This window comes from Rana temporaria, chromosome 6 (assembly GCF_905171775.1).
Source record: "Rana temporaria chromosome 6, aRanTem1.1, whole genome shotgun sequence".
In the NCBI taxonomy this organism is placed as follows: domain Eukaryota; kingdom Metazoa; phylum Chordata; class Amphibia; order Anura; family Ranidae; genus Rana; species Rana temporaria.
In genome coordinates, this window is record NC_053494.1 from 60095379 (window position 1) to 60118494 (window position 23116).

The 23116-nt window shown below is 42.3% G+C and overlaps 1 protein-coding gene across 2 annotated transcripts in view; it reads right to left on the reverse strand.

Annotated features, from left to right (window-relative positions):
* The window catches only part of LOC120943533, a 77187-nt gene that overhangs the window by 13443 nt on the left and 40628 nt on the right, over window positions 1-23116 (reverse strand). For both annotated transcript variants that reach the window (XM_040356892.1, XM_040356893.1), the window contains exons 8-11: window positions 13711-13884; window positions 12426-12504; window positions 9771-9920; window positions 1669-2825 (exon numbers count right to left, since the gene is read on the reverse strand). In XM_040356892.1, the coding sequence (XP_040212826.1) occupies window positions 1669-2825; window positions 9771-9920; window positions 12426-12504; window positions 13711-13884 (1560 nt within the window). The remainder of the gene's footprint in view (window positions 1-1668; window positions 2826-9770; window positions 9921-12425; window positions 12505-13710; window positions 13885-23116) is intronic.

Consider the following 23116-nt stretch of genomic DNA (forward strand, 5'->3'; position numbering starts at 1 on the left):
CCAAACCACACACGCACAGTGTGTGAGATATAACCAGCTTGATGATGTAATGATCAAACCTGTCAGGTCAAAAGTGCTTTCCACCAGGTATTCACGTGTTCAGATATGCAAAGAAAGGGAGACAGAGAAAAGACCGATAGTGTGATACCGTTAATGAAACACCAGCGTCTCACAACACTCAGAACATCACTCACGAATCCCCGATATTAAATAGGCTTCAGCGTGTGTGCATGTAAGCTGCTCAGCTTGTCAGGCTCCTCATCCGGCACCTCCGTGCGTCCCGTCACTCAAGCTCCTCCCCTATTGAGTGACGGGACGCACGGAGGTGCCGGATGAGGAGCCTGACAAGCTGAGCAGCTTACATGCACACACGCTGAAGCCTATTTAATATCGGGGATTCGTGAGTGATGTTCTGAGTGTTGTGAGACGCTGGTGTTTCATTAACGGTATCACACTATCGGTCTTTTCTCTGTCTCCCTTTCTTTGCATATCTGAACACGTGAATACCTGGTGGAAAGCACTTTTGACCTGACAGGTTTGATCATTACATCATCAAGCTGGTTATATCTCACACACTGTGCGTGTGTGGTTTGGCAAAGTGTTTCTGAGTTGCCTTCAGGATTACAGCAACAAGGGACGATATATATATAGAATTTGGAACTTTATTCTTTGTATCAATTTGTCCTTTTCCTCCAGTAATTTTGATGTGTTGACACCTTATTTAATCAGTTGATTTAGCGCATTATCCTTTTTCACATATTTTGCTTGGTTTAGTTCACCGTTATAATTGCTGCTTTTTCATTTATTTATTGATTAAGTGATATAATTAATTTTTCACTATAGTAGCGCTGTAGACCTTTCACATATATATTATTACAACATTTAGCAACTTATTGCTACACTTAGAGGTGCCTCTCTTCTCTTTTATACCCTGTAAAAAAATGCTTTGATATACAAGTGCTTTGGATTACAAGCATGTTTCTGGAACGAATTATGCTCGCAAACCAAGGTTTTAATGTATCTTGTTTTCTAATATTGCTACACAATTATAAACACAAACTACCATATAAAAAAACTTAAAGTGGAGTTCCACCCATTTTTTTATGTTTGTCTGTGTTGCATGCTCTAATCTCATAGTGTTCAGAATGGACAATTTTTATTTAATTTGTTGCTTGTAAATACCTTTATTTTGTAGTCCTTCATTACTTCCTCCTCCTTATTTGCCTAGGCTATTTGCAAGGGTTTCTGGGATAGGCATCATGTTTCCCAGTAGTCCTTGCAAACCTGACTGAAACCTATTACATTGCTTGTGCACTGAGCATGTACGAGATATGCAAAGCTGAAATCCAGGAAGTCATACAGTCTGGCTTCATGATGCCCACACTTAAGATGGCCACAGTCTATTTCTAGATTATAAACTATTTAAATGCTGTAACAACCTAACAAAACGGACCTTAGTTTACAGACTAACTTTACTAGAATACATTAAGCTTGTGTATTACAGGGGTATTTATATTTAAAAAGTGAAATTGTGGGTGGAACTCCCCTTTAACAGAGGAGAAAATTAGGTGTTCAATCAATAATGATGGGAGTTGATGTTCAGTTCAGGAACCCCATACTGAACAATACTGTACAATATAAATGTATGTCATGCATTGCAGCACCTACTTGAAGCATTTGTTGTGGCAATTCCTTTGTGTCTTTATCCAGATAAATCGATTTTGAATAGATTTCACATTCTTCGTCTTCTGAAGGACTCAGAGCCAAAGAGTTATCAGAGAACAAGTACTCCTCATTGAGTGTGGAGTCTGAATCATAGCTGCAGCAGTCTTCCCATGAACAGAGGCAGCCTGAATTTTGTACAGCCTCAGTGTCTAGTGGGTAATATGGGCAATCACAACCACCATCCTGTGCATGGGCACTGTGGGCTTCATGGCCTTGATCAGATTCATCATGCTCGCTCTCTGTTTTTTCTAGATTTACCAAGTTGGCTATAGAAGATTGAGAATTGGCTCCAGGAGGGCTATCTGTCCAATTGCCTTCTGATTTCAATAGAATTTGTTGTAATAAATAAAGTTGTGATGCTCCTTCCTTATCATTATCTCTTTCCTTAATGCTCTCAGTTGGTTCTGTGTTTTCACCCTTTGAGTCAGGATTTATTGAACTTCCTGTGTTTCTCCTGGCGTGAATATTTACTTCATCAAGGATAGCTGGCCCTTGTCTTTCATGGGAGAAGAATACATAGCCGACTGGGCTGCTTGCTCTCCTATGTTCTACTGTAGGAGGACCATTTATGTTCGTGGAGATCTTCATAGGTATTTCTTCTTCCCTCATATCTGTGATATTATTATCAATCACAGGTTCAGGTTCACGATCTTTTGTTGTGGTATTGAAGTGCTTGTCTTCCGGGATGGGGATCTGAACAGATTCTTTTTGATCTCTTTCACTTTGATTTCTTATCACAGAGGTCTCTTTAGAACAGGGGACATTTTGGAATTTTACCTCTGAAGAAGCATTTCTTTTTTCCATTGTCCTCTTTGATGCTTTATTTTTATATCTCTTGGATGATTCAGGTGACTTAGTATTGATTGTTTGAACACCGTTTATTTTTTTAGCTTCAATCGTCTTAGAAACGTCTGTCTCAGTACTGCTTTCTTTATAAACAATATCCTCTACTTTAGTGCCTTCAACCTTTCCAGTGCTTTCACATGAATTTAAGTCAGCCATCTTGGATGTTATCAGAAATTGATTATTATTCCTGTAGAGTGCATTGCTACTGTCAGCAGAAAATCGACATGTTTTTCCTGTTTGATGGTTTTCTGTATCTGAAATAAATCACACATCACAAAACTATAGTCACTAGTCGACAAGGAATACAAGGAGGTCCTGGCATATTAACCACATTAGTAGGGTCAAATTGATAGACGTTTGCAATCATAGTGGTGAGAAAAATTGAAGAATCAGGATGGAATTTTTTTCTCAAACTAAATATATTTTAACAGTGTATGTGGTTTACGCTCAGGAAATTACATGTATCCCAAAATTGAATATTAAAAGCAAACAACGTTTTGAACAACACTCGTCAAGTCCCTGTAGGCATTATCAAAGATACTGTGAACATTTTTCATACAAAAGATCATATGAAACTAGCAGTTTATGGCCAGCTTAACTCAGTTAATCTTATTAAAACACCAATATTTACTAGATAATGGAAAACTGAACTTCAGAAGCCGTGCTCAAAAAAGGCTAGCAGAGGACAAAGGACTATTCACCAACATTGCCTTCAGATTCCCTGCAGCTGGTCTTTTCAACATTAGTGAGTTACCATACCTTGTTTCTGGGTGGGGGCTTCCATCTTGGTAAAGGAATATGGCTTTGTTTCCTTATGTCAGCAATGTCCCTTGATGACTTGTGATCTGAGAACTGCAGGGTGAATATTCAAGAAGCAGCAAAAGCAGCAAGAGAGGTTCACAAAGCATGCAAACACAGAAAGAATTAGGCAGAAGCGGGGAGAAGTGTACGATGCAGACTCCCCTCCAGTAAGCAGCACAGTAATGACATCACCAAAATTAATTAAAATCTCGTAAATCTAGTAGGCAGAGGCCACAGTGCTTCCTAAATTTCAGATACACAGCTATGACACTGTATGCACAGTTGTGCCTAGGCACCCTCACATACCAGCATGTGCACTGCTGTTTTTCAGCATACTGCTTAGGCCTCGTACACACGACGGGACATGTCCGATGAAAACGGTCCGCGGACCGTTTTCATCGGACATGTCCGCTGGCGGATTTTGGTCTGATGGCTGTACACACCATCAGACCAAATTTCCCGCGGACAGCGAATGCGGTGACGTGGCCGCGCCGTCGCCGCGATGATGACGCGGCGACGTGCGCGACCCTGGAAGGTCAATGCTTCCACGCATGCGTCGAATCACTTTGAGGCATGCGAGGGCTTTTGGCCAAGCGGACATGTCCGGTGAGTCGTACAGACGACCGAACATGTCCGACGGACAGGCTTCCAGCGGACATGTTTCTTAGCATGCTAAGAAACATTTGTCCGCTGAAAACCTGTCCGATCCGCCGGAAAATTGTCTGGTCGGCCATACACACGACCGAACATGTCCGCGGAAACTGGTCCGCGGACCAGTTTCAGCAGACATGTTCGGTCGTGTGTACGAGGCCTTAGACATAATTAACATTTCTAGATATTCCCTATAACATACCAAATAAAAATAATTGAGTAAAGGGGGAACCTTAATGTCACAAAAATAACAAGTGATGGAAGCCAAGTGCAGAATATATGCTGCAGCATATTTTCACTGGCTGGCCAGAAATTATATCCATGTCAGATTTGAATCCATATGAGCCAAACTGAAAGTCATTTGATGTATCATAGGGTCCATTTATATAAAGGATTTGATGTAAGACTTGCCCAAACTGTATCGACACGTGCAGAGGAGGGGACAGGACGGTACGGAAGGCAGCTGGTCTGTTCGAGGAGGAGACGCACATCATCTCATATGATCCCAGCGTTATCTACTTTTTTTAAAGCGGTGCACTGATGCACCTTGTCCATGCAAGTACCCCTGACTGGGGTTTGTGTTTAACAGTTTTTATAACAATATCACACTATCTCGCCTTTTCTGTCATCTTACATATATACATGGAGACCACGCTATTGGGCAACCCAGGATTTCACAGTATTCACAGAACCCAGAGGTGGTTCACATGCGTGTTCTGACCAAACTTGAATGTGATGTCACACGCTCTGAGGTGAGCGTTTATTACCTAGGGGGGAGCACCAATGTGTGAACACACCAACACGTTTGGATCACTGCATGAAGGATTAACTATTTATGGACTTTATGAATTTGATGTGATATAATTTTGGGATATCACATATATATGCACTACAGCACTTTAATCTAATTTCTATGCATCACAGTATTAGTATGTTTTATGTTGTTTCACATAATAAGCACTTTCATTGCACTATTGTCACTTTAATTTAATATTAGTTAGACGTGATTCAATTATGTTGATTGGGTTATAGTGTTTACGTATCTATTGCATTATAGCAATTTATTTGAATTATTTGTACATATGTTTTGCTATACATTCTTTAAAGATAGAGCTGCGTTTCTATATATATTTACTTTGCACGAATTTATGAGACGTGATCATCGCCAGCAGCTATCCGCATAATAGCTATTTTCGAGTGGAGGCTCGCAAGATTTCTTTATTTTAGAAAAATACATTCTGTCACAAGGAAACATTTTTTTTTTCAACCAAAGAAAAAAAGAAAACATGCCCCCATATATACGCCCCCCTTCCCATCCCTGCGCAGGGAAAAAAAAGTCCAGTAATCCAGGCAGGTGGCAGATAGACCACCATTGCTGGAACCCCTTCTTGGGGGCTAAGGGACTATGCATAGTGCATTATATTACTACTGTTATCAGTATGGTGGGTAGCTGCAAGCTTGCTTGTCATAGTGATACCAATTGGCACGCCTAAAGTGCCAGGATAGTTCTTTCTTGTGGGGGTAATACGGAGGGTTTTAGCCACCAACTGTGAGTCAAATGCTTGCTTAAAAGCTGTTTTGGCACAATTGCCCAAATAGAACCCACCAGTGTGGTAGCCTGCCATAGACTGGTGTAACCATCATTTGGCAGTGATCCTAGCTACAGGGAATTGGAGGCCAGCTCTCAGTACAGTGAAAGAGCCGAGGGCTGCCCAGAAGCAGGTTAGTGCTGTTGCACCTGTAACATTGAAGCAATTAGGCTATCTGACGTTATATCTGTAATGTATGTTGCCAGTTGATGATGTGAACGTTTGTGAATGCCTTTGAGACGGTTGCTATACAAAAAGCATGACCCAAATACACTAGTCAGTACTGCCCCTTCCGGTCGAAAAGTTTGAGCTGGCCTACTGGGTCATAGACTGGAGTAGCAACAACTATGACAGGTTTAAAGGGGAAGTGATGTTACTAGGAGTGATGGCTTTTTCTTGCTAACTTTCCTGACTTGCTGACTTTCCTAGTCACGGTGGATCTTATCCAATTATTGAAGCATTTCTTATTAGCAGCACAGTCACATGGCTGCACTGACCAAAGAGCACTTGCCATTGTGAGCATTACAATGGATACTTGCTCTGAGGGGGTGGCCAGGATATTTGAAGATAGGTTGATTTTTATTTTTTCTTGAGAATGTGATCATATCCTTTAAATACTAGTATGATATGCTGACAGTTGCAGTGAGATGGGCAATTGCTTTTAAGCAAAAGCAGAGATAGAAGCTCCAAGTAGTAAAGTACTGTCTAAAGCAGAGGCTATGCTTTATAACAGGATACTAGTTTGGGGAAGGATGTTCCACCATTTTGGAAACTCTGGGAGAGTAAGTTTGAGATGAATAGTGCAACATTTAGAGAATATAGCATAGAGCTCTGCAAGGAGGAGCTAAAGGGGAGAGGTAGGAGTACTGAGCCCCTTAAGAATGTGCTGGATATTTGAAAGTTTGAGCCTCTTTCATTGTCACCCTTTCAAAGCTGAAATAAAAGTGTTAGCATAAAGAAAATGTCCTATTGTGAGCTCAGTTGATATATCTGGATTTTTGCTACTGCAAAACTCTATGAAGGCCATACAGCTAGAGCATACACAACAATGTCTTTGCTTAAGTGTTGTTATTTCCTATAAACATGCCATGTATTGTAAATGACTGTAATATGGCTGGTGTGACCCAGATTGAAATACTCAGATATCCCTCTTGAAAACTTATAGCTAGATTCAGTAAGGGTGGCGGCGTAGCGTATCGTGTTTACACTACGCCGCCGTAAGTTAGCGAGGCAAGTACATGATTCACATAGTACTTGCCTGCTAAGTTACGGCGGCGTAGCCTAAAGCGGCGTATCTACTGATACGCCGACCTAACTCTTACTGAATCTAGCTATTACTCATTAGAAGCTTTTAAAGTATCCCTGGGCAACTTAAGCCAGTGTGGTTGCATGCAAGTGTAGGTAATACTTCACATACTTGCCCTTTAAATGCTGTATTGGCAGCTTAGAAAGCAGAGGCATCTCCAAACAGAAAACGTATGGGAGAACATATTCTGGTGAGAAGCCATACAGGTCCTGTAGTGGCGGGCAGGCTTACTTTTGTCAGCCTAGGACTATGACAAGGCAGACAAGGTGTTTGTATCCATTGTAAGGCTAAACAACTCCTGGGTGGGGAACACTGTGTTACTTTGATGTTTGGATCAATAAAAGTGGGTAAAAAGACCTGAGATGCATTCTGCTGAGTGGACCAGAACATTTTACCAGCAAATCCTTTATAAACAAACCCCTAATTCTATTTATTTGTCTATTCCCACAGTCAAGACACATTTGACAGAATTGCCAATATTTTATGATACAACTATGGTATTTATATTTAAAGTAGGATAGTATAGGCACAACTTTTTTTTTCATTTTGGATATCGTAAGGGAGGTTTAAAATGCCAATAAGGTGTATTTTTGCCATCTGTGTCCCACTGGGGAGTTTCAGTTTCTGTCCAATAGCCAAAACAGGAAGTAAGGGGAAATCCCTACAAATTAATGGAATCTCTTGGGGCACCCTAGGTCAGTGTTTCTAATTTTTCAGTCAAGGCACCCTTTAAAATTATGGACAGCCTCAAGGCACCCCATTCCCAAATGTAAAAAGCTATTCTAATAGTTTAAGGCCTCGTACACACGATAGGTTAACCAGAGGACAACGGTCTGATGGACCGTTTTCATCAGTCAAAACCGATCGTGTGTGGGCCCCATAGGTTATTTAACCATAGGTTAAAAAAAAGCCAACTTGTTTTAAATTTAACCGATGGATTCCTAACCGATAGGGCAAAACCGATCGTTAGTAGGCACGACCATCGGTTAAAAATCCATGCATGCTCAGAATCAAGTCGACGTATGCTTGGAAGCATTGACCTTCGGTTTTTTTCAGCACGTCATTGTGTTTTACGTCACCGCATTCTGACACGATTGTTTTTTTAACCAATGGTGTGTAGGCGACGGACCATCAGTCAGCTTCATCGGTTAACCGACGACAACGGTCCATCAGACCGTTCTCATCGGATGGACTGATCGTGTGTACGATGCTTTACATAATGCATCAATATCCACACATGTAGGACACCCAATGTTGGAGGTATTTCTCTTCTTCAGTTTTTCACCGTCACTCAGCTAATGTGACCCCAGCGCTGACAGAGACAAACAAGGATACTGTGCAGACGACCGACATCCTTCTTATTAGATAGAAGAATGTCCTGGACTGCCGCACTCCTTAAAACAATGTCTTTATTATACAAATAGAATCCAAAAAACAACCAAAGCGATGCAGTCAAAATTAAGTGAACGACAGGAAAAGGTGGCTGACATGTTTCACATCATGGCTACAAGTAAACACCACATGATGTGAAACATGTCAGCCACCTTTTCCTGTCGTTCACTTCATTTTGTCTGCATCGCTTTGGTTGTTTTTTGGATTCTATTTGTGTAATAAATACATCGTTTTAAGGAGTGCGGCAGTCCAGGACCTTCTTCTATCTAATGCACCTGTGCATAGCCAGCACCTTGTTGGTTTAGGCTGGGTTCACACTACTACACTACTTTCATCCTACTTTGCTCTGTGTTCAATGTTTCCCTATGAGAGCGTCTTGTAGCGTCCTACACAAGTCGGTCCGACTTTGAAAATGCTCCCTGTACTACTTTTGGTCCTACATTGATCCTACTTCAGGCCCATTGAATATCATTGAAGTCGGACCAAAGTAGTATCCTGTTCATGAAAGTAGGATGGATGTAGGACCAATGTAGGATAAATGTAGGACCAATGTAGCAGAGCAAAGTAGGATGAAAGTAGTGTAGTAGTGTGAACCCAGCCTTAGGCTGGGTTCACACTACTACACTACTTTCATCCTACTTTGCTCTGTGTTCAATGTTTCCCTATGAGAGCGTCTTGTAGCGTCCTACACAAGTCGGTCCGACTTTGAAAATGCTCCCTGTACTACTTTTGGTCCTACATTGATCCTACTTCAGGCCCATTGAATATCATTGAAGTCGGACCAAAGTAGTATCCTGTTCATGAAAGTAGGATGGATGTAGGACCAATGTAGGATAAATGTAGGACCAATGTAGCAGAGCAAAGTAGGATGAAAGTAGTGTAGTAGTGTGAACCCAGCCTCAGTGGGAGGGAAGCAAAGCCAAGGGATCAGCAGTTTTTAGAGCGGTATAATTTCTCACATCCTTCTTATTAGCTGATGATGTTATTGGTTCTTAGGATGCCGGAGGCTACAAGGTCGTAATGGCGCACAAGGAAAACATGGGACTTTGTGTAACTAAAAGGCAAGCTTGATCCACCTGGTGGCTTGTATACAATTTTTGGGCAAGTTTTAGGCATTTTGTCAAGGCACCTCTGGAGGGGTTGTAAAGGTTCATTTTTTATTTTCTAAATAGGTTCTTCTAAATAGGTACTTATGAATAGGTTCCTTTAACAACTTGCTTACTGGGCACATATACCCCCCTCCTGCCCAGGTGAAATTTCAGCTTCCGGCACTGCGTCGCTTAAACTGACAATTGCGCGGTCGTGCGACGTGGCCCCCAAACAAAATTGATGTCCTTTTTTTTGGTGGTATTTGATCACCTCTGCGGTTTTTATTTTTTGCGCTATAAACAAAAAAGAACGACAATTTTGAAAAAAAATACAATATTTTTTACTTGTTGCTATAATAAACTAGTCATTACCTTTAAATCCTGCCTGTGAATTGCTGTCCAGAGAGTCACATTTTCCAACGTAGATCATGACAATTTGACGTGAGAGCCATTTGTTGCAGGGGAACACATATTTTGTTTTTCCTTTCAATATAGAAACGTCTATGCAATAGCACCTACAATCTAATAGAAAATACATATGTATTAAAAGCTTACACTTAGCTTCTGTAGGTAGAATGTATATACAGTGCGTTGAAATTTTCCACATTTTGTTATGTTACAACCAAAAATGTAAATTTATTTTATTTGGATTTTATGTGATAGACCAACACAAAGTGGCACATAATTATGAAGTGGAAGGAAAATGATAAATTTTTTTTTTTTTTTTTACAAATAAATATGTGAAAAGTGTGGGGGACATTTGTATTCAGCCCCTATGAGTTAATACTTTGTAGAAGAACCTTTCGCTGCAAATACAGCTGCAAGTCGTCTTAAAGCGGAGTTCCACCCAAAAATTTCCACTTTTTGGAACCCCCCTCCGGTGTCACATTTGGCACCTTTCAGGGGGAGGGGGGTGCAGATTCCTGTCTAAGACAGGTATTTGCACCACTTCCGGGTATTGACTACCGCAGGAGTCACACCCCTTAGTGTCACCCCCCTGCTGTCTTCTGGGAAACACAGTGTTCCCAGGAGAGATCCGGGACCAGTGAGGGCGCGCCACGCTACTTGTGCATGCCACAAGGCTTCACTTCCCGATTCCCTCACCGAGCATGGCGGCGGCAGCATCCGAGGACCTATCGATTGCTTGTCCTCTTCTGCCGACTTCGCGGGCACGCTGGACAGTTAAGTGTTCATTTTTTAAAAGTCAGCAGCTGCAGTATTTGCAGCTGCTGGCTTTTTAAAACATAAATTAAGTATGTCTCGACCAGCTTTGCACATCTAGAGAGTGAATTTTTGTTGCCCATTCCTGGTTGCAAAATAGCTCAAGCTCTGTCAGATTGGATGGAGAGCATCTGTGAACAGCAATTTTCAAGTCTTGCCACAGATTCTCAATTGGATTTAGGTCTGGACTTTGACTTGGCCATTCTAACACATGAATACTGTATGCTTTGATTTAAACCATTCTATTGTAGCTCTGGCTGTATGTATATAGTTGTTGTCCTGCTGGACAGTGAACCTCCGCCCCAGTCTCAAGTCTTTTGCAGACTCTAATTCCGCATACACACTTGTAGTGTATTCCATTTTACCATTAAAGGACAATTCAGTAATCTTTTTCAGGAGTGCGGCTGTCCAAATATTTTCCGACCGTGTGTAGACCCCATCAGACTTTTTCTGTCAGAATTTCCTACAGCAAAAATTTGAGAGCTGGTTCTCAAATTTTCAGACGGAAATTCCGATCGTCTGTATGCAATTCCAACACACAAAAAAACACGCATGCTCAGAATCATTGAACTTAATTGTTCTCGGCTTGTTGTAGTGTTGTACGTCACTGCATTCTTGACGTTCGGAATTTTGTGTGACCGTGTGTATGCAACACAAGTTTGAGCCAAAATTCAATCGTAAAAAAATCCACCGTTTTCCACCGTGTGTATGTGGCATAACAGGTTTTCTTCTAAAATTGCCCTGTATTTGGCTATATCCATCTTCCCATGAACTCTGACCAGCTTGCCTGTCCCTGCTGAAGAAAAGCATCCCCACAACATGATGCTACCACCACCATGTTTCACGGTGGGGATAGTATGTTCAGGTTGAAGTTCAGTGTTAGTTTTCCGCCACACATATCGTTTTACTTTTAGGCCAAAAAGTAACACATTTTGTCTCATCTGACCAGAGCACCTTCATCCACATATTTGCTGTGTTCCCCACATGGCTTCTCGCAAACTGCAAACAGGACTTCTTATAGCTTTCCTTCAACAATGGTTTTCTCCTTGCCAGATTTGTGAAGTGCACGACTAATAGTTGTCCTGTGGACAGAATCTCCCATCTGAGCTGTGGATCTCTGCAGCTCCTCTAGAGGTACCATGGGCCTCTTGGCTGCTTCTCTGATTAATGCTTTTCTTGCCCGGCCTGTCAGTTTAGGTGGATGGCCAAGTCTTGGTAGGTTTGCAGTGCCATACTCTTTCCATTTTCAGATGATGAGTTGAACAGTGCTCCGTGAGATGTTCAAAGCTTGGGATGTTTTTTATAACCTAACCCTTTAAACTGCTTTAAACTTCTCCACAACTTTATCCCTGACCTGTCTAGTGTGTTCATTGGCCTTCATGATGCTGTTTGTTCACCAAGGTGATCTAACAAATCTCTGAGGGCTTCACAAAACAGCTGCATTTATACTGAGATTAAATTACACCCAGGTGGACTCTATTTACTAATTGGGTGACTTCTGAAGGCAATTGGTTCCACTAGATATTAGTTAGGGGTATCATAGTAAAGGGGGCTGAATACAAATACACGCCATACTTTTAAGATATTTATTTGTAAAATTTTGAAAACCGTTTGTAATTTTTCGTCCACTTTACAATTATGTGTAACTTTGTGTTGGTCTATTACATAAAATCCCAACAAAATATATTTATGTTTTCGGTTGTAACATGTCAAAATGTGGAAAATTTTCAAGAGGTATGAATACTTTTTCAAGGCACTGTATGTTTTTTTTAATTTTTAGATCATAGACAATTTAGAGGCACACACCTTGTTTTTTTTCATTAACTCCCAGCATTATTTTCTTCAGTTCTCCAACATCTTTTGCTTTAACATAGGACGAAACAACCTTCAAAACAAAATAAATCATGGTGACATTATAAATGTAATGTCACACCCTCTCTTAGCTACACTGCCATCACGTCAAAGTACAAAGGACTTTACTAATGCACACATCCTGAGGCATCACGAATCACCTTTACGGCTCATGCACATACAGTAAATATAGGAGTATGGGTGTGCAGTATAAAATATGCCTGTATTTGCAACACCCAGGAGCCCTAGCTGGTGTGTAATTATGCCCATAGGACTGTATTGACAGATTGAGCTGTATGCTGGTACTTACCTTTACATGGGCGTAAGGGTGAAAGTTAAAGTTTAGCATTTGAGAATCTATGCCAGGATGCACCTGCCTGTTACCCATGTACAGAGTATTCTGTCAATACAGTTCTATGGGCAGATTTACATACCAGCTGGGCCTCTTGGGCATCAAGAACAGAGATATGCATTTCATGTTGTATGCCCATATGCCTGTATTTACATCTGTATGCAAGAGCTCTTAGTAGAGACAATGGTAAATGTAGTCTTCCTGGGGCCTCAATAGTCTCAATGTCCAGTAGTGTCTCCATTTCCAAATACCCTGCAATTTGGCACTAATTATAGGCTCACATAGGTAGATTCAGTAAGAGTTAGGCCGACTTATCAGTAGATTATGTAAATTAGTTTGTACGCTGATTCACGAACGTACGCCCGGCCGCCGCAGTTGATTTACGCCGTTTCTGTAAGGCCTTAGGAGGCCTAAAGTTATTCCACCTATTAGGTGGAATAACAATGTTAAAGTATGGCCGCCGTTCCCACCGCAAGGTTCGAATTTTTTACGTTGTTTGCGTAAGTCGTCCGCGAATAGGGAGTTACGTCGTTTACATCCACGTCTAAATCAATAGGCTCGTACGGCGTACTTAGCCGCAATGCGCACTGGGAAATGTAGGTGCCCGGTGCATGCGCAGTAGCCAAAAAACTTTAAAAACGTGAGGTCAAGCCTCATTACCATTAAACACGCCCCCCTCCAACCCATTTGAATTAGGCGCCCTTACGCCTGCCGCGTTTACACTACGCCGCCCTAAGTAAGGAGGCAAGTGCTTTGAGAATCATGTACTTGCCTCTCTTACTTAAGGCGGCGTAGTGTAAACACGCTAGGCTACGCCGCCGCAAATTAGAGCGCCCCTACCTGAATCTACCCATTTGTCATTTAGAAACAGGAAAATCCATGTCTTACCTGTCCAGTACTAGAGGTAGTACTGCTATACAGAGTGTTCTGGAGGAAAAGTGTTTTTGACTTTCCATGATCACCAATTAGCCTCATAAACAGAGATGGTTTGGCTTCTTTTGGAGAAATGGCTCCTGTATGGACTATAATTTCATAATCTATTTTCTTACTCTTTTCTGTCACCTGTAGTCAACACAAATGTAAGTTAATTTATTGGTTATGCAACACACATCACACACACCTTTAAAAAAGATTGTTTTTAAAGGAGAAATTATTTTAATCATGTTTAAAGTGAAACAATAACAATGAAAAATTCCTTTAAATTTAGTGCCTGGGGGGTCTCATTAGTCTGCCTGTAAAATGGCGCATCTGTACAGTGTATAGAACCTGCTGCAGCAAAGCTGACATTTATAAAGAAAAAAAATTACATTTAGATTTTTCCCTGCAAGCTTTCTTTATTTAGTAATCAATGGCTTGGGGAGACAGTCTGTATGATGAGACCACATTTTAAAGGCACTCGGAGAAAGGTTCGAGATTTTTTGGATAACTTCTGGTGTCGCTTTGGCAGATTTTGGATGGAAATAACAAAGTTTTGCACCACAGTGAGCAAGTTTAATGTGGATAAGCCAAATTATAGTACACCCAGACCAAGGTTAACATTTTTTTAAGATAAAGGCTGGTGTCTTTTTCTCAGACTTTGAATAGAAGTAACAGGTGTGGAAAAAATGGGCTTTGGGTGCTAGTGGTGCCTTCACAACGTAACCCTATATAGGTACTCTTGATGAAAGCAAGAGTTGACCCTGCTGTAAAAAAAATAAATAATTTGATGCCCCTGTCAAACAGTTACGGAAAACTTGGTCTTTGGGTGTTGGTGGTGCCTTCACCCAGTAACCATCTAGAGGTACTCTTGAGAATTAGCCTTGCTGTAAAAAATAAAAAAAATTGATGCACCTGACTTGTTTTTTTTCCTTTCTGTTGTTTATATTATGTATGTGCCTATCTGCATTGTACCTTAATAAAAGTTTATCTGTTAAAAAAATAATTGATGCACCTGTCAAACATGTGCAGAAAAATTGGTCCTTGGGTATTAATTGTGCCCATGAAACCTATACCAAAAAATGTACTTCAAGATAAAATTAACACCCACAAAGCTAGGCAGCCTAGACAGTTTTGCAGAGATTCGAGATCCCAATAATTCTTTATTTAGCGACATCGACATCAGGGGCTTGATAGCTGCTGCTAATTTAGGACTGATTCATTTTGACAAATGTCAGCTGTTTAACAGAGTTTGTAGACAGACACACTCTTTTATCTGTCACAAAACCTCCGGCAGCACCAAATATCCATTCAGAAAGCACGCTGGATGCAGAGCAGCCCCATTGCATACTGGGCAAGTTCTGGCCAGTGGTCTATTCTCATGACCAAGAAACCCAGTGGCTCGTCTACTGGAAAGCTTTCCATGCCTGTTTTCACCCTTAGATAATCTTTCACCATATGATGCAAACACTGCCGATGGGATCTTGAAGCTGACAGCCCTGGGCACTGAGGGTAAACAAAAATCTAAAATGCATCACTGAGGCGGCCCTCTTCTCCACCGCTCTCCTTTGACCAACAGAAGCCTCAAAACAAGCTTTTTCATGAGACTGTAACCTACCAGAATCTGGAAAGGCATTACATAAACTCCTCCTTAAAGCAGAGTTCCAACCACAATTAGCATTTTTTAAATGTATGTCCTTTCATCCTGGGTTTTTATAATATAAATCTGGTCACTTACTATTTTACAATCCGCCGCCGATCCGCATAGATATTCAAAAAAGATAGTTTATAAAACTATATCTACACCGTTGTCATTTTGCTTGTGGGCATTGTGAAGCCTACAGGCACTTACTTCCTGGAAATCTTGGATGGGGAGTGATAATTGGACAGCGCACTGCATCCTGGGAAATGATGACACACATTTCCCAGGAGCATTAGAGGGAGATGATGTCAGAATCCTAGGTGGTTTCAAAGGCAGATTTCGTGGGACCGCATAGCAACAGGCATTTCCAGATGAGTAAAAAATTATTTTTTTTTTCTTTTTTTGTCGTAAGCTACAGTTTAAAGCAAAATAGTTTTTTTGATGAAACCTCCACTTTAAGGTTTCCTCAAGATATTTCATCCTGTGCTCCCTCTGCGAGGGCAGGATAAGTTCTGTGACTTGTAATGGTGGTCAAGGAGGATTGCCAACCAATTACCCTTCTCCTTGATGCCACAAATTCTTGGGTCCTTTCGCAGATTTTGAAGAATAAGGGAGCCAATGCACAGCAAGTTTGCAGAGGCATGAGAAGCAGAGTCCTCTGGATCACTGAGATAACAGTATCTTGAACTGCCTCCTTCCAGCCACGTACTACTCCCAAGGTTTCTGGGGATTTAAAACTATCTCCTAAGGTTTGATGTATGTCTTCCTCTGCTTCCATGCCTCCAAAACTGCCAGAATCCTCCTCCCTCTCCTCTTGTGTGTTCTGTGGTGTCACAAGAATTGTGTCTGCATAAAGTGGGCATTGAGAGCAAAGGAAGTGCTCCTCTTCCTCCTGCTGCTCTGCCTTGAGTGCCACACAGAGTATGCTCCAGCAGGAACACAAGGTGCCACGCAGAGTATGCTCCAGCAGGAACACAAGAGGGATTGTGTCACTGATGCATGCATTGTCACGACTCACCATCATTGTCGCCTCCTCAAATTATGACAGTACAGTGCATGCATCCTTTATCAGCAGCCATTGGTGTAGTGTAAAAAATCAGAGCTTCCCTGAGCCTGGCCTTGTGCCATACCCTCACGGCCCTCTGCTGTGTGTGCAGCCATTGCAGCATTGCCAACGTTGAGTTCCACCTGGTAGGTGTAGCCATTGCAGCATCGTCAAAGTTGAGTTCCACCTGGTGGGTCAAAAATCAAGTGGTTTGCAGGCAGGTGGAATTCTCACTGAATTCCAGCCAACCAAACACTGGCTGTGTGTGAGCGCTTGATATGGCTACAGACTCTTCTGGCCTGCCTTAGAAGATCTTGCAAACCTGGTTACCTGTTTAAGAAATGCTTCACAACCAAATTGAGGACATGTGCCAGGCATGGCATATGTGTCAACTTTCCCTGTCGAAGGGTGGACAGAAGGTTAGTGCCATTATTGCACACCACCATTCCTGGCTCACGCTTCCATGGCGTGAATCACCTCTGGACCTGCCCCTACAGAGCTGAATGAATCTCTGCTTTGGTGTGGCTCCTGTACCCTAGACAGACCAGCTGAATGGTCTGCATGGCATCTTTTAGCCTGACTCGTTGAATGGCCCCTTGAACGCTTAGGGGGTACTGGTGGTTCATAAGACAATTCAGCAGAGAAGGGCATAGAGGATGAGGGGGTGGAGATGCCAGATCTCGCATCATCACAACCAGCTGTATGGAGACATTGCGGGAAAAACTCCAGCACTGAGCCATGTCCTGCCTCCTCTCTAGTTGCAAGCAGTTACCCAATGTGCTGTTAACAAAATATATTGTCCTTGATCATGCTTGCTGGACTACCTGTCAGCATTATAGTGGACCTTGCTGCTGAGTGCCTTGCCCAACAATGCCAAAACATGGCTTTCCACATGATGGTACGGTGCTGGAATGGCCTTACGTGCAGAGAAATAGTGACTGGGAACCTGCCATTGTGGTACAGCACATTCTGCAAGTTCATGTAAGGGAGCAGAATCCACCAGATGGAAATACAGGAGTTGTAAAGCCAGCAATTTGGACAAGCTGGAATTTAGATACTGGGCATGTGGGGGGCAGGGGGTGTATTTCCTTTTTCAATTCAGCAGTTGGGGCAGAGAAATTTGCCTGCTATACTCAACAGCTGATAGTGTGCTATTGGCAGATGTGTTGCAAGGACCTGTGACACCCTTTGTTATGCCATCATCCCTGTCAGTGGAGGCTGCTGAGAGGTCATGAGATATAGCAGGTGTAGACATGAAAGGTGAGGAGTGAGGAGTGAGGAGGAGAACTGTGTCGCTTGTATGTGGCTTTCAGGTGCTCTTGCCAATGGGCTGAGTGGTGGGAGGCTAAATGCCTTGTCAAGCATGTGGTACCCAAATGGCTGGTGTTTTTGCCATGTTTGATCTGCTTGCAGCAGAGATTGAAAATTGCAACAGTGCGATCGGCTGCACATGTGCTAAAAAAGGCCCACACAGCTAAGTTGTGGAAAGTGGGCCAGGATATAACTGATCCACAATCTGATGGAATTGTTATTGTGATCTGATGGTTGCTCTCTACTCTTCCATGATGGCTGCCTCTGAAGGACATCCTGTCCTATTGAGGTTGTTTCTCCCCCTCACTTTACTCCTCTGCTCTATCCGCACTTAAGTTGCGTCAGTGACCTCATCATTCCCTTCATCCTCATCATCACTGGAGCCAACTTAGCAATACACTGTGGCTGGGGAACATGACTTTCAAGTTGTTATTTATTAGTGTTCTCCCCTCTCTGTAGGCTCATGTTATTTCCTTCCTCTACCTCAAAACCAACATCAGAATCAAGTAATGTCTGTGCATCCCCAAGAAGCAAGTGGCTGATGCTGTGTTCAATTAATTCAGCTGACTCCTCAATGCATGATGCTGGGGCTATGGCAGGATTGGCTATGGACAAGGAGGCAGAATAAGCCGCTCTGGCAACTGCAGTGGACTGTTCACTAGTGTCAGCTTGGGTCACAGAGTATGGGGATGGTTTAATAAGCCAGCCCACCACTAGTGTTGAGCAGAATATGCCATATTCGATTTCGCGATATATCTCGAATATATATTCGAATATTCGAGATATATTCGCTAAATTCGAATATTCGTGATATTTTGTCAAAATTAAATGATTGCGATTTTTCGCTATTGCGAATGCGAAAATAATTGCGAATTTTTAATAACTGCGGTAGGAGCACTCTAATTGGCTCACAATATTCTTGATATTTTGTCGAAATTTCGCAAAATGCGAATGCGATATTGATGGCGAAATTTCGACAACAGCGCTAGGAGCACTCTGATTGGCTCAGAATATTTGTGATATTTTATCGAAATTTCGCAAAATGCGAATGCGATATTTATTGCGCAATTTCGACAAATGCTGGAGGAGCGCTCCGATTGGCTCAGAATATTCGTGATATTTTATCGAAATATCGCAACATGCGAATGCGATATTTATTGCGCAATTTCGAGAAATGCTGTAGGAGCACTCTGATTGGCTCAGAATATTCGTTATATTTTATCGAAATATCGCAACATGCGAATGCGATATTTATTGCGCAATTTCGAGAAATGCTGTAGGAGCGCTCTGATTGGCTCACTCTGAAATCGAATATTCGAGATATTTTAACGCAATTTCACAAAATGCGAATGCGAAATTGATTGCAGATATTTCGAAAACTGCTGTAGGAGCACTCTGAAATCGAATATTTATGATATTTTAACCAAAAAATATTGCGATCGCGATTTTTCGATCGCGCATGCGCAATCGCGCGAACAACACGCGACCATTTCCTGGAGCCTTGCCAGTTTCCAACTTTATGATCGCAACGCAATCGCAGAGCAAGATGGTTGGAAGTAATTTCACTGTATCTGAGGAAAAGATGCTGATTTGTGTAAGTATTTTGACCACTGTTATTTCATTATCTTCAACTGCATTTTAGTCTAGTTTAAAAGTTAGTATATATGATCAGATATTAGTATTTCACAAACAATGTGTCTCCTGCTTTTACAAAACTACAAGTCCCAGCATGCCTGGACAGCTGCAGACACCCTGGTTGGTAAATGTGTATTTAGGCACTTTTCCTTGTTATTTAGCATAATGAATTTAACATTTTTTTGGACATAGGACGTATGCGAACGTCCTGACTTCTGGGTCCTCAAGGCCCAAGGACGTTCGAATACATATTGCCCTTTAGATGTTGCAGAACTACAACTTCCAGCATGCCTGGGAATGCTGGCACTTCTAGTATTATAAGTTCTGCAGGCCCACATTTTTCAGGCCTTTATGCACGGGTCTCTAAACTGTGGCACCCTAGATGCAGCAAAAGTAAAATTCTTAGCATGCACTGACAGACCGTGGCTGATGGGAGTAGTAGTTTTGCAACAGCTGGAGGTGGACTGGTCTTGAAACCCTGAGTTAGGTAACAAACCCTTAGTGTTTTGCAACCATTCTGCCTCCAGCTGTTTTTTTTCTGGTGAAAAGCCTGTGGCGTGCAAAACACAACCCAAAAACTCCACCCGTTGCAGGGAAAAATGTGCACACACCTAAAGAGTGACATCACAAAAAACTGCGACGGGTGCATACGTCAGTGGTCCTCCGAAAAGGTCCCGTCTCTGACCCCCCGGGGCGTTAGGCTCCTGACAGGGAAAAGAGTTACTGTGGTCCATACAGCCGAAGCCATATGGACCCATCTCGGTCCAAGCAGCCGAAGCCACAAGGACCCAACATCCTCGGAGGGACTGCCGAAACAGAACCCTCCTCGGTGAGGCTCCCCCGAAGGGAGACCCCATGAGAGCCGGTGAACCTAACCAGAAGGCCGAGTCTACCAACTCCCAAGACTTTCAGAGACCGGCCCGAGGACCAGCACCCTACTCGCCACACATAAAGTGCAAGCACCAAAACAAAAAGAGTGACAAACAAAACAGAACACGGGGAAAAATAATAAAAGAAAGTGGGGAAAAGGAAGATGGGAGAGTGAGGAAAGTGACCAATGTGAAATAATTCTGCCTCCAGCTGTTGCAAAACTAAAACTCCCTGCATGCAACTGGCTGCAATTACCCCCCCCTCTCCCCCAATGTGAATGTACAGGGTATATTCACATGGGCTGTGGCTTACAGTGTGCTTCTAGCTGAAGCAAATTCGGCGCTGCAGCTCAAACCCTCAGCGGGAAACTACTGTGAACCCCATGCCCCTCTGACTGTACCTTAAAAACACTACACCACACTAAATATAAATGAAAAAACAAAACATATACACATACCCCTACATAACCACCCTCACCTCCACATTAAAAGAAAACATCTTGTACGGCACTGTTTCCTAAACGGAGCCTACAGCTGTTGCAAAACAACTCCCCGTTATTACTGGACAGCCATTAACTGTCCAGGCATGCTGGGAGTTAAAGTATAATTGTTGTACAGCTGGTGACGGTGAGCTACATGGTGTATCAGAGCATGCTGGTAGTTGTAGTTGTTAAATAACATCAACTCCATTATTTATTCAAAATTAATTCATCAAAAAGTCAAAATTAACAAACATATTATTGTTCCTATATAAAGATAGGGATGAAAAAAAATAATCTATTGTACAGGCCCATTATCAGTGTCCAAAAATAATTATAGCGGTCAGATGAATAGCAACGCATATCTCCCCTATACGTGTATCCTGTGTTGTTAATAATATATACATAATTATGCAAATGATAATGGCTGCTATATTTATGCAAAAAAGGTGGCGACCGAAATGGCAGGATATAAAATCTGTCATGTTACCCCTGTCATTGATTAATAAGGCGAGAATGCTTCCAATTGTTGAATACCATACATTTACGTCATATATCCATAAGGCTGTCAACAAAAGTATTACAATATACTTTGTTCTTCATCTTGCAGAAGTTCCTGGAAACAGGGTACGACCAGCTCCGCAGGCAGCCAGAGAAAAAGGCTGTGGTCAGCGCCCTAATGGCCACTTCGGCGGCCAACACAATCAGCTGGCGATTGTGAAGAAGTGGTCTGACCTGAAGAGGCGCCACATGGAACAGGTCAGACGTCTTCGGGACAGATATCATCCAGGTAAGTTATTGTTGACAGTTATGTTTTTTTTTTCAAAAGTGTATTTTGTGCGTGAACTCGAGAGAGAGAGGAGCTGGCCTGCAGGAGTTGGGAGGCCTCCCCCAGAGGCAATCTGCCACCTTTCTCCATGCCCCAGGGGGTCCTCCCAACCCCACCTCGCATAGCACACCCACCGGGGGCGGGGCTGAGACCACCAAACTCAATTCACATGTAGCCGAGAGCGGGATCCGAACCCCTAGCTGCAGAGGTGAATCGCTTGTCAGCGCAGTGGCAATCGCGTTGAGCCACCGCAGCTCCTTTGGTGACAGTTATGTAAGGTCATATGTAATTCATGTAAGGTCAGATGTTGTTAACCAAGATGCCATGTTGTGCTAACATATATCACCACCAGCCAAGTTATTCATAGTACTGTTGAAAAAAGACATGGGACAGCAGACAGGAACACAGAAGTTATGTGGGAACATACTTTTCCCATTGCTTTGCATGGGACTTTAAACAAAAACCCAGACCATCACCAAAGTGGGTAGTTAAGGGATAAATTAACGATCCTATACTTTAAGTGGACGTATAGGTAACATGTGACCAAGTGTTATTGAAATATCTACAGCTGTTATGAAGTAACATGTATTTCCCATAGAGTTGAATGGGACTTTAAAGAAAAACCCCGACCATGGCAAATGGGGGTGGGTAAGGGTTAAACCACCTATCCTATGTTTGTGGCTGACATATAAGTAACCTGTGTGCCAAGTTTCATGTAAATATCTTTAGCCGTTTGTACGTGATGCTGGAACATACATACATACATACATGCACACACACGTTGAGTTTTATATATATAGATTCCCACTAAATTCCTGTGTTAGGCGTGGGGTTGTTATAGTAATCCCGTGTGCTCCATCAGGCCCTTTTTTTAACATGAGATCGTCTGAACAAAACAAAGGAGACAAAAACAGCTCATTTTAACATGGTGGCATCCCAGCTCACGCTCAGTCCCCTGTAGTGCCCACAAGACCCTTTAATATAACATTGTCCCATTGGTTAACTGTCTATATAAATCAATTTGTATTCATATACAATACAGCAGAGTACACAGAATTTTCATACGTCATTAGAAAACATTTTTATAATATATGAACATTGTGTTATTATAGGAGCTCCAATACCAGTTGTTCGCGCCAAGCGCAGAAGGCGCCAGGCCGATGAGGAGGAGGAGGATGCGGCAGAGGAGGATGCGGCAGAGGAGGAGATGGATGAGGAGGAGCAGCCAGGGCCCTCCCACTCGCCAACCCAGCTCCTGTTGAGGAGCAAGTTGAGGAGCTTCCCCCCCCCCACCCCAACTTCTCAAGCAGACGAGCAGGAGGAAGACAGCGGTCCTGTGAGCCTCGCTCAGGAAGGTAAATATGTGCACAATGATTAATAACATTTCAACAATAAAATGTAGATATAAAAATGGACAACATATAAAGCGCACCTGTCAGATTGTAGAACCATAATATGGTATTTATGATAGAAGTATACAGGTAGTGCAGAATTATTAGGCAAGTTGTATTTTTGAGGATTCATTTTATTATTGAACAACAACCATGTTCTCAATGAACCCCAAAAACT